The sequence below is a fragment of the Nicotiana tabacum genome, chromosome 16, assembly GCF_000715075.1.
Source record: "Nicotiana tabacum cultivar K326 chromosome 16, ASM71507v2, whole genome shotgun sequence".
In the NCBI taxonomy this organism is placed as follows: domain Eukaryota; kingdom Viridiplantae; phylum Streptophyta; class Magnoliopsida; order Solanales; family Solanaceae; genus Nicotiana; species Nicotiana tabacum.
In genome coordinates this window covers 50,203,269-50,215,950 of record NC_134095.1, presented here as the reverse complement: position 1 = coordinate 50,215,950, position 12,682 = coordinate 50,203,269, and the positions used below count along the sequence as shown (strand labels likewise).

Sequence of the window (12,682 nt, the reverse complement as noted above, 5' to 3'; positions counted from 1 at the left end):
CTACATCATTCATAACACATTACACGGGGCAAGTCATGCCCGAGAACTGGCGATCAAAGTGCAAAAGCTCAAAATGACCGGTCGGGTCGTTAAAACTTTATGCTAGTAGATGTCATTCCCATAGGTTCTAAATGCTCTGTTCGAAATAAACTTTAGTAACTTGGATATACATGTTATCTTGTATGCCTTTACAGATCCCGTAAATGAGTGACTGCACCTTTGTTATAAAGAAGTACAAAACATGTTTTGACTGATTCACATATTAGATTAGTTTGGTTAAATCTCCCATCACATTTTGGGCTGTTACTTGAATACGAAATGTAATATGTTTATCTGAAATGTAAGAATATTGTTTAAGATACTTTCCTGTTGGTACAAGTTAGTTCGTTTCTCATGTTTCAGGTTTACCATGATATGTAAAATATTTGTGTAAGTATGAGTTTGCAATATGTGTTGTTTCTCTGATTATTACGTTTATTAAGAAGCATAGATCTGTTCCTTTCTAACTCATTCTACTTTCTATTTCTTTATTTTTGCATGAACACCGAGCCAAAGAGTCCTACTTTGAGACTTGACGACGCTGTAACACCATATGGAGTCTGGCACATCATATTCTCATCCTACTTGATATAGAGGCGGAAATAACAAAATTATCCCTTATGGGATGCTGGCTGGGAAGCCAGTCAATTATTCCTTTTAGTTCTCATTGGCCTATCTTTTGTGTTGTTATTTGTTATGGATGATGATTGTTAAGTTAAGGGTACTGTAAGTGTTTAATTCCTTTGGTTGGTTTAGACCTAATCAATCTTTCAAAATCATAGAGCTTTCAAGTAACCATTTGCGGGGAACGTGAGGTCTAAATCTGTTTTTTTCGTAATATTTGAATAACTTTTAACTTTGAACTCTATTTCTTTCAATTCGTAATAGACTTCGAAACCAAAATGAGTTCTAACTTGGAAAACATTTTAAAACCATACAAGTCCAAAAGTCATTTTCCTGAACTATAGAACAGATTCCGTAATCAGTTTATACAAACTTCCTCCCATTTTTTACTTTTAGTCCATGACAAAAGTATCTATTTTATCCATTCATTTGCTTCTTCTTTTTTCAGATTTAAGCCTTTTTCTTTAGGGTTATATTTGGGGGAAAAGACAGGACTACCTATAAAAGTGAAACTATTTACCCTCCCCTACCCATTAAAAAATTCTACCCACTAAATAATTACAACTCCTACCCATTTAATAAATAAACGACAGTCACAAAATAGCTACCCACGCTTTTAATGCCCTACGTATAAAAACGCAGAAGCTGCTCAAAATTTCAGAAAATTAGCGCACAAACGTGGAAAAACGCAGAAGCTCTTCAAAATTTCAGAAAATTAGCGCACAAAATTGAGATTTCCACTGATCGAAGAGCAGTAAGTGTGAAAAAACAGATCGGAGATGCTGATTCGGATTTTAATTTCGCTGTTCTCTTCAGATTTTGATTTTGCTGTTGGTTTGATTTTGATTTCGGAGCTAAACTTCTGAATTTTAGCTGAAAATTCTAATCTAGGTTTGGAGATCTGGAGATCTAGAGGTCTGATTTCGCTGTTGTTTTGTTGAAATTTCGAACACTGTTGATTTCGAACACTGTTGAAATTTGCATTGTTGAGATTCAATTTTGGACATAAAAGTGATTATAACTTTAGAATCATGGAAAATATTCCAATTCTGCTGCAACATAGTGGAGAATGGGATGATAACAATAATTTCATAAATTTTCATGTTGATGCAATTCTAATAAAGACCTATTGGAAATTTGAACAACTTCTCAGAGAAATTGCAAAGCAACTGCAAAAGGACAGTAAAACAATAGTTATTCAGTATCTATTGCTCAAGGATATCCACCAATTACAATTTGTAGCGATATGAGTGTTAGTGTTTATATGGAATCGAAAAAATCAAGTGCAGGGATGACAACACTTCCCCTGTGTGTGTCGTTTGCTAAAAACACTATAGCTGCAAGCACCTCCAGTTTCGATGTTGCTCCAATTTCACCAGAAATTGCACAATTTGAAAGCACTGATATGATTACTACGTTTGATGTGCAAGAAGGAGATGACGCCATTTTAGAACTTGATGATGCAAACATCATAACTGATCAATTTCATCAAAATGTTGAAAAAGGACAAATTTACGAAGACAAGAACCTGCTGGCTCTCGTTATGAAACAGTATGCTGTTAGAGAAAAATGTCAATATCGGGTTCATAAATCATGCCCAAGAAGGTTCGTCTGCATGTTTTCAAGTAAAAAAACTATGTGATACCTATATAGTATATAAGTATGCTAAATCAGTATACTATGAGAGTATGGAATTGTATTGGTTTGTCTGTGTTTTTTATCAGTGATACTGGTATAGTATATAAGTATGCTATATCAGTATACTATGCGAGTATATAACTGTATTGGTTTGTCTTTGTTATTATCAGTAAAACATAATACCAATATAGTATATATGTATGCTAAATCAGTATACTATGTGAGTATAGAATTGTGCTGCTTTGTCTATATTTTTTATCAGCAAAATATGATACTGATACAGTATATAAGTATACCAACAGAGTATACCATGTGAGTATATAATTGTACGGATTTTTGTGTGTGTGTTTTTATCAATAAAACATGATACATAACTGTATTTGTATTATAAACAGGTATATCCTTGAATGCGTGGATGAAAGATGCACTTGGAGACTTAAAGCATCAAGCCTGCGAGCATCAAATCTTTTCAAAGTGACAGATTTCAATTCTGTCCACAGTTGTTTAACTGATAAGAGATTTTGTTCACAAAAGCAAGCTGTCTCAGCTTTTGTTGCAGCTGTGGTACAAGATAAACTTGTTGACCCGAAAACCATATATACACCAACAGATATCCAGAGAGACATCCAAAAAGCATATGGTATGGACTTAAGCTACATGCAAGCATGGAGATCAAAAGAAAAAGCAATGCAATTATTGAGACGATCACCAAGTGAATCATACAAGAAAATGCCAACATATCTTTATATGTTAGAGTACGCTAACCCAGGATCAGTGACACGACTACACACTGAAGTAGATGGGAGCTTCTTGTATGCATTCATAACTATATATGCATCGATTAGAGGATTGGCCTATTGTAGGCCAACAATTGTAGTTGATGGAATTTTTTTAAAGTCAACATATAGAGGGACCATACTCACGGCTTCCACGCAAGACACAGAGGGTAAGAATACAATCCAATTACATTCAGTTAAAGAAACAAAAAATATTTTCAAATATTTATGATACAAGTATACCAACAGAGTATATAGTTGTTTTGCTACACACCTGCACGTACCTATAACTATACTACTATATGAAATACTAAATTAATATTTTGTGTACAATCCAATTACATTCAGTTAAAGAAACAAAAAAAAATATTTTCAAATATTATATGATACCAGTATGGTATACAAGTATACCAACAGAGTATATAGTTGTTTTGCTACACACCTGCACCTACCTATGACTATACTACTATATGAAATGCTAAATTAATATAGTGTGTTGTAATTGATATTTTGTTCTTTGGGTTTACAGGACAAATTCTACCCCTCGCATATGCAATTGTTGATTCGGAAAATGATGCATCGTGGGAATGGTTCTTCGTGCAGTTGAGAGAAACCTATGGACAAAGAGAGGGAATGTGCATTGTATCAGACAGGCATGATGCTATATGGAAAGCAACTTCAATTGTCTATCCAGAAGTCCCTCATTGTGCATGTATGTTCCATCTGTGGAACAACATAAAGACAAACTTCAGGAAGAGCCAAAAATAAATCAAAGAAGTATATTTTGCTTTAGCAAGAGCATACACTGTTGAAGAATTCAACATGCATATGGCAGAGTTAGAAGTTATTGATAGTAGAGTGAAAACATACCTGATAGATATTTGATATGATAAATGGTCCCGGGCGTATTCCAAGGCAAATAGAACCATGACCATGACATCGAATATTGCGGAATCAGTAAATGCAGCAAACAAGCACGCAAGAGACCTCCCAGTTGTGAATTTGCTTGACTTTATGACAACATTGATTCAAAAATGGAATTACACCAATCGGAAGGATGCAGTGGAATCATTTATGAAGATTGGTGCAAAGTATGAAAAAATATTGGCAGATAATACTATCTTATCACAGACGATGACAGTATGCATTTTCAAAATCATAAAAACACTGCATGTACTGTATTTTTACTTTTTTACCTTAGTGATTTCACTAAACAACTGAATATTGTTATTTAAGAAATACTATTACTTCATATAGCTAATGACTTTTCTTAATTAAAATTATACTAGGTGTTGCCATCAACTGAATTCTTACATTTAGTAATTGATGGCCAAACAAGAAATGTGGTGCGCCTACATGAAAGAAACTGCACTTGTGGGAGGTTTCAGCTAGACGATATTCCATGTCCACATGCAATGGCAGTTATACAAAAATTCCATATGGATTCATACAAGTATTGCTCGGATTACTACAACATAGACTACTTGCTGAAAACATATGAGATACCAGTAAATCCATTACCAGATGAAACAATGTGGCAAATTCCAGAAGATGTCTCTTCGCAGGTGGTACTGCCACCAAAAGGAAAAATCAAACCAAGAAGACCTAAAAAGAAGAGAGGCATAGGAGCCTGGGAAGGAAATACAGTTACATGTGCACTATGCGGGAGAAAAGGACACGACCGGAGAACATGCCAAAATATTCCAAAGAGAGATTGATATAATGCTTCAATGTTTTTATACAACTCATATATTGTAGAATCATAACATTTGAACAACAAAAAATAAAATGCATTTCTTGCACTGGACATATATTTGGTATGATGATTCTTTACGAAATTATTTTTTGGCAACAAATTTATATGGCTACTTGTATTTTCAATAAGAATTTGTTTATTTTCTATTTTAGTATATAAAAGTGGGATGCATTTACATCTAGTTGCTGCAGGAAAAAAGATGCTAAAATATATCTGTGATACCCAAGTGGTATATCTGTATACCTTATTAGTATCAAAATATGTGCAGAAATAGAAGTGGTGCACGCTTTGCAGCTCATGTCTGTATTGAACTATAACAAATTGGAAGCCATTTACATGCAGTTATTTGTGCATCATCAGGTACATTAATACAAGGTGATACCCAATGTTATATTTGTATACCTCGCTGGTATATAGTGGTATTGCACTAATATGGCTAAAACAAAATATGCGCAGAAATATAAATGGTGCACCAGATACAACGTGATACCTAAAATGCGCACACTTTGCAACTCATGTCAGTACTTACATCTAGTTGCTGCAGGAAAAAAGATGAGTCAAATACAACGTGATACCCAAATGGTATATTATACCTGATTGGTATATAGTTCTACTATACTAATACACCATCTATGCTAAAACTACAGATGAACATTAAAGCTTAGACCATCATCACATTCGAAAGCAGATCATTTAACTTCTGTCACAACTACTTTGTATGTTGCTGGAGGTGTTCACTTCATCTGCCCCTAATTTTTACTTGCTGAATCCATTAAACCTTACCCTCTGGCAAAGGAATGGACCTCGACATCCTAATAAACCAATAACTTTATGGAAGAAGCCTAAGAAAAACCTAATAACAAGCTGAAATCGGAAACAAAATCAGCAAATTTTCAGCATCAAGAGACATAACTATACTGATAACCCCCATATACTTGAAGAAATCTATTACCACATATTTTGAACCAGAATAATTAAATATGACCAAAGAAACATTAGCAACTGGAAATATTTTATAAAGGCACAAGTTTCCTACAGTCTTGAATCAGCAGAAGGTCATTTACTACTAATAATACCATACTTCACCAAAAACTATTAAAATCTTGCAAAGTTTTCATGATACAATTAACTAAAACCAAAAAGAGACCTATACTACTTCTTGCGTTTCTTTCCACGAGTCTTTTTAGGTGCTACTGGAGCCTCAGATTCACTTGATTCGCCATGCAACTACTTGTTCCTCCCATAGTGCCACAACAGTATACCAAACCTAGCTCAAAAACCATCCACATCAAAATTGGCAACAGAGATTGGAAGATCTTCAATAATATACTCTGCAAAGCAAGCAACATATACTCCACAATCTCTGAAATAAAACAAATGAATAGAATATAAAAATCAATTAGAAGTGAAAATGTTAATATGAATGAGGAAAACAAAGTAAAAAAAAGTAACTATTCTTATGAATTTTGCTGTGTTGGCAGATTTGTAATCAGTTCAATATCAAAAGGATTAGTCAACTTCTTTCCCATGTGCAGACCATTTTCTACTACAATGTCACTTCTTTGGTTATAAAATTCAATACTAACTAGAAATAGGGGGATCAACACAGCATAAGCCTTTGCCACTTTCTGAATAGCTTTTTTGTGCTTTCAACTATGTAGCGAGTCATATACATAAAAACATCTCTTGTGGAATGACACACACCCCAATATCCAATGCCAAATTTCTGCCAAATTAATTGGAAAAAGGACATGATCAACCTGGTGGCATGGAGTGTTGCAATGCATCCTAAATCCTTTCATGTACTCCATGATATCGTCTGATCTATCAATCAAATGATCTTGTTTCCCACCTTTTACAAATTGTGTGAAAACCCTTTGAATGATATTATTAAAAAGAGTATTTGTAGTTGTGACTTTGATTGGCATATTGATTCCATATTTCGCCTTCTTCCTAAGATAGTAGAATATAATATTCAAGTGCTGCAAAAAAGAGAGGAAGAAAACATGACTACCACTAACAATATGAATGAACTACTACAACAACAAAAATAAAAAGCAGTACACATACCGAACTAGAGAGCGGCCTGCCAGAATAGTTTAAGGTATGGAAAAACGTCTTATCATCAATCTGTTCAACTTCAAAGTCAAAACAAGGCTCTAGCTTTTGATCACCAGGTAAATACACTTCCCTATTTCGTATAAAAGAAGATATGGATAAGAAATATAACAACAAACATTAAGAAAAAATGAAAATAAAAGTACATGGAAACGAATACGCACTCTCCCAATTGCATATTTGCTTCAACAAAGTTTGAGAATGCGGTCGTAAGCTTAAAATCAACCGTCTCTGAAATGTCATTTACAAATGGAAATCTTCCTTTGATAACCTTCGAGGATCCCCCAACTGCACTAACACCAGATTGCCAGTCATTCCTATACGGTGACTGTTTTACAGCTGCGGGGCGCCTTTTCCGTGTTAAAATTGCAGGAGTAGTTTCAACATCTGTTTATATCTGAACAATATTTCTTGATACCGACTGATCAGGTTTAGGCTTATTTACAGCACGAGTTGTTATATCATTTCCAGATTGATTTACATTACGTCTCCCTCCTTGTGTAATGGCAGCAATTAGATCAAGTTGAGAATCAGTATATTCAAAATCAGAATCCAAGTGAAGATCACCCCCGTGTCGACATGGAGCTTAAATTAGAAAATGCTAGTGAATAAATAAATATACAAAGTTAAGAAATTTAGAAAAAAGGAATGAAAAGTTATATATAGAAGACATTACCAGAAGGCAAATTCACATTACTTCCACCAACATCCACTTGGCCAACACCATCAATCCGACATGCTAAACACATAAAAGCATTATCAGCATCACTACTTAAATAAAAAATAAAAATCAATCAAGAGCCTATCATTTACATACTAACTACAGAATTAGTAACATCAACATCGTACCCTGTGGAGCAGTATTAGACTCAATAACAACATCTGCTCGTGTCTGTACAGGGATTCTTGATGGCAGCGGAGCAGGACCCGACTTTTTAACATCATGAGATGACTGCTTATATGTTGCTTGTTGTGTAATAGCGGTGATTTGATCAATTGCAGATGCAGATAGTTCAAAGTTAGAATCCAAGCCAAAATCATGCTCATTTACGAAGGGGGATGAAAAAAGTTTTTAAAAAAAAGATTAGTCAATGCACAAATACATAGAGTTAAATAAATAAAAAATAATCAAAAATTACATATACAACATTTTACCAGAACGCAAATCATCATCCTGTTGCTTGTGCTGAAAATGAGAAATTAACAATTTTAGTCTTATGTATATTACAAGAATACTATGTGCACTATAAGTAAAGAATGGAATAGCATCCTATAAGCATATATTGCATCTTTGAACAATATACTATAGCATTATATTATATAAAAGATGAATACCGCTGAATTTCCCTCTGGTTTCACTGACTGCCTACCAATAGCTGCAAGCACCTCCTCAAACTTGTTCTCTACAAAAAGCTTCAAAGCTTGTAACTCCTTCATTATCTCAGCATTGGTAGGTTGGGAATCACCTCCAGTACTTTCAGGCATACTTTGTGTCTTTGGTAATTGAGTGCCAAAAACCTGAAAGCTATCGGGCTGGCTGGGTTGGCTGTCAGTGCACTCAACTTCAATTTCAAAACTTAGACCACGCACATCAAATTGTTTCTTCTCATCATCAGTTGGGGTGATGTTCTTTAGCTGAAATTATTAACCACACTAGTTAGAAATAGAAATGATAATAAAGTATGAAAGAAAAAAGATCCATATTACCATATGATACCAATATAGTATACATGTATACCAACAGAGTATATCACTGAACTGGGATATAGTATACATGATACCAATATAGTATACATGTATACCAACAGAGTATATCACTAAACTGGGATATTGCTACAACTGTGACTAAACTAGTGTACCAAAACATTAAGAGAGACAATAAAACTATGAGAAAATTACCTGCTTGCGTTGCAAGCTACACATTTGCAAAGCAACTCGCTCATTCGGGATTTGATCCATGACTGCCCATTTCAAAATTCGTGGAAGTTTGTTGTTTCCAAGATGATCAACAAAGTGACCATCCAAACTTGGGCAGCATTCATACAACCAAGTCTGTAAAGCCAACGGGAAGCCACCAAGTCTATAAAAAGAAGGCTTATCTTGAAACTTGTTGGAACACGAGTCAATTGTAGCTTTATAAACATCTATACCCCAGGGATAATTATTAAAATCACCAGACTCAACCAAGTCAATGTAAGACCGTGAAATAGCCTTTGTTTTGAGTTGAGAAAATAAGAAGCTGTTGACAAAATACAGAACTGCTATCTTCAACGCATCATCATCCGTTTCCCATTTCTTCTTCTTAAAACAGTCTGCTAGTTGGGCAAATGTCACGGATGCAGTCCCAAAATATTTTGAAATCAACCTATTCTCTGCTATGCTCTCTATACTTGTACCACCCTTACATTTCAACCCAGTAACAAGTGCAAATTCACCCAAGCCAAACCGCAACCTAGAATCATTCACTACAAACCACATCTCATTTTTAACCTCATGATGTACTTCTCTCATAAGCAAATGGTGCATAATACGAATCTGCACAATCACTGGTGGCAGATCCAAAAAATAGCCAAAGCATGTTTTCTTAAACAGTCGAAGTTGCCGCTTTGATAAATTCGCTTTCAATTGATGAATAACATGGCAATTGGTATCCCAATCAACCTTTGGTTTATAATCTAATTCAATAGGCACAAAGAAATCCCAACACTGCAAAACATGTTCATATAAAATAATTTCAGAAATAGAATTCACTTAAAATGCAACTAAACTAACTAAAAATATCACAACTACCATACGATACCAACACGACATATAATTATACCAGTAGGGTATACAATTATACTGACTAATTTCCGGCAACTACAAATGACTATACTACTATTACATAACAGATAGGAATAAAGAGAAAAAGCAAAAAGGAATGCAGCTATAAAGTATTTTCAAGATACTGTATGATACTACTATTATTAAAGGAAAAACAAATAGCGAAGACAACTAAAAAAAGATCCAGAAACATATGATAGTATATAGCTATACTAACAGGGTAAATAATTGTACGGGGTTGTTCCAACAACTGTTTATAACTATAAAAACTATCACATAACACACATACACTATGTCTATAGGCACAAAACTTCTATGGGAAACATCATGCGTGCCATTGCCACTGCAACAAAATACCAGTTACGCAACAATCAGATAAAGAACATAAATGCAATTTTTTAGAAAAACTATGTCAAATAGCATTGCCTCCCCCTTCCAGACTCAAGTACTATGTCAATCATGTAACTGAGTACCTGGCATCTTTTTTGTATACTACTTAGCACCAATTCAACAAATCATTTTCATTAGAAAATAAGTCAATCATGTCCTAACTTATTACTTAAGGTTAAGGGATTCTTCAGATGTTTCAAAAGGGACAATGGGTGTTATTCAGAAAACGCCCCATACATGATCACTCTACCCCGATGCCTGCCTATAATCAATGCCAGTGGTGGTCACCAGCCAAGGCCGTGGGGCTTCTGCACATTGACCCCATCCACACCATGCCACCTATAAAGAAAAGCTCATTCTGCACACATAACTTACACGGTCCCATTCCTTCTATACTTGCTTCTCCCCACCACTATCAACTGGCCTAAACACTAGATTACGTACAAAATCATCTAATGCAAAGCTGAAAATCAGAAATCACACAGAGCAGCTCTGGCTTCAATAAATTTGGTTGACAACAACAACTACTGATTGACAGCACTAGTGAATCAGCGACCATTTTTTTAAACCTCAAGCAGAACATTAATTTAATCTGTCTATTTAATTCAAAAAAATTAACACAACTGACTATAACTATAATATAATACAAAAGCATAATAAGAAATCAAAAAATAACAATGTACTATACATTAAAAATCGCAAAGATCATAATTGTAAGAAAATTACCTTCTTGGGTGCGGCACAAATTTTTCTCTTCTTTAACTAAGAATCATCGCTACAATCAACATCTACTGGTTGAGTCTCTGTTTCAGGCACGGATTCACGTCGGCTTCCCCTAACTCAGAATCCTCAACAACTTTACCTTTTCCCTTATCAGTCACAGGAACATCTCCTATGACTGGTTCGAAATTTGTGTCGGGTAATGACAGGTAGGGAGTTTCATCGACTGACGCGACATTAATATTTTTGCCTTTTCCACCCTCTAATTCTACATTTTCAGTTGTGTTTTCAACATGACTACTACTAGAGTTACGACTAAGTGGAGACTGAGAATCAGAAAATAAGGAAAAACTAGGCCCAGACATGGCTGAGGCAACGGATTCAGCAGCTACTTCTTTTGAAGAATGATATTGTCCAAAGCGCCACCATTTACGCGCACAACTCTTCCGACCCATAGAGAAAACAACAACCCATAGACATTGATTCATAAAAGTACAAAGGAAAACATAAAAATCCTATGATTTTGAAAACCCACTTTCACTAAAATGTACTTTCAGAAGCAAAAAATTCACCCAAAGAAAAAATGTCACCCAAAATTAGGTACTAGACGAAGAGATAGAACGGAATCGGAAGAAAAAAATTACAACTCGAATGTGTTTCACTTTTGTGTTCTCATCGGTTGGCTATGGAGTTATGAAAAGTGCACTCTGTTAACTGATAGAGAAAGAAGGAAAACGTGGGAATAATGGGCAGAATGGGCTGGATCGAAGATAAGGGAGAGATGAGTAGATTGGGCCGGGGCCGGGTAAATAGATTGGGCCGACTAGGTAGGCAGGGTAAATAGTTTGGGGATGGGTATTAAAGGTAAATATTTTGGGCCTAATAGGTATGAAGTGAGATTTTCTCTTATATTTGCCTTAATTAAGAGTTCAAGTTCACTATTGTTAAGTCCAAACTTGACGTTGCTGTACTTAATCACTACTTTAAGCTTTTCTATTGAAGCTAATATATTCTTTTGTTTTTTAACATTACAACACTTAGCCTTAATTAATTTAGTTCGGTTGGGCAACCATTTAATATGGATCTTAAAGGGTGCCTTAAAAATCTTTCCTTTAGATTAATTGAACCCTTACATAGAATCTTTAGGTTAAGTACACCATTAATAGAGTTATACTTTATTAATACATTACTTTACTTTAGGTGTCCTAATTCACCATAATTAATTAGGTGGCGACTCTTTAACTTTAATCAAATTCAGAATTGTCTATATGTTGTACCTTATTTTAACCGGTTTAAAATGGGGTATAATAGCTACTCATAATTAAAGAAGAAAAGCAAGAAATAGATGAAGAACAACTCATATTAATTAATCACTAAGGCAAATAACAAGATTCAATGATGAAAAGTAGATAAAATTGCCCAAAATGGCTAAGAAAGTTGAACCCACGAGCGCAACTTAGTGCTTACAATATCTGATACCCTAAAAATGGGAAAAGAAGCTATTTATACTAAGCTGAAAAATCTGGACAAAAATGCCCCTGAGGGACTAGTGCGGACCGCATAAAATGGTGTGCGGCCGCTGTAAGGCTCTAAACTTGAAATCCCATCTCTCTGAACTCAGGCACTGCGGACCGTAGAGAATGGACTGCGGCCGCGGAGGCTTCTAATGCGGTCCACATAAAATGAAGCGCGGACCGTATTGGCTTGAAAACTCCAACTTATTCTTGGCTGTGCGGACCGCACAAAGTTGAGTGCGGTCACATTGATCTCAGTGCTGACCGCACAAAACCTAGTGCGG

At 35.1% G+C, this 12,682-nt stretch overlaps 1 protein-coding gene across 1 annotated transcript; it reads right to left on the bottom strand.

Moving 5' to 3' along the window:
- Window positions 1-6,105: 6,105 nt before the first annotated feature.
- On the bottom strand, window positions 6,106-11,339 carry LOC107811618 (uncharacterized). Its single transcript, XM_075232085.1, has 11 exons — window positions 10,957-11,339; window positions 10,561-10,627; window positions 8,851-9,657; window positions 8,287-8,586; window positions 8,107-8,137; window positions 7,628-7,690; window positions 7,438-7,536; window positions 7,116-7,338; window positions 6,904-7,024; window positions 6,538-6,815; window positions 6,106-6,196 (listed from the first exon to the last, which is right to left on the bottom strand). The coding sequence occupies exons 1-11, from the start codon at window positions 11,337-11,339 to the stop codon at window positions 6,106-6,108; spliced, it is 2,463 nt and encodes an 820-aa protein (XP_075088186.1).
- Between the last annotated feature and the right edge of the window lie 1,343 nt (window positions 11,340-12,682).

What these genes read in the sequence shown, in the direction of transcription:
- LOC107811618 (XM_075232085.1), bottom strand. Translation starts at nt 11,339, where the DNA reads ATGGGTCGGAAGAGTTGTGCGCGTAAATGGTGGCGCTTTGGACAATAT. An exon ending in ATAGTGGTGGGGAGAAGCAA is followed by an intron (nt 9,658 to 10,560) that starts GTATAGAAGGAA and finishes CATGTTTTGCAG; the next exon opens with TGTTGGGATTTCTTTGTGCC. An exon ending in GCAGGCCGCTCTCTAGTTCG is followed by an intron (nt 6,816 to 6,903) that starts GTATGTGTACTG and finishes TCTTTTTTGCAG; the next exon opens with CACTTGAATATTATATTCTA.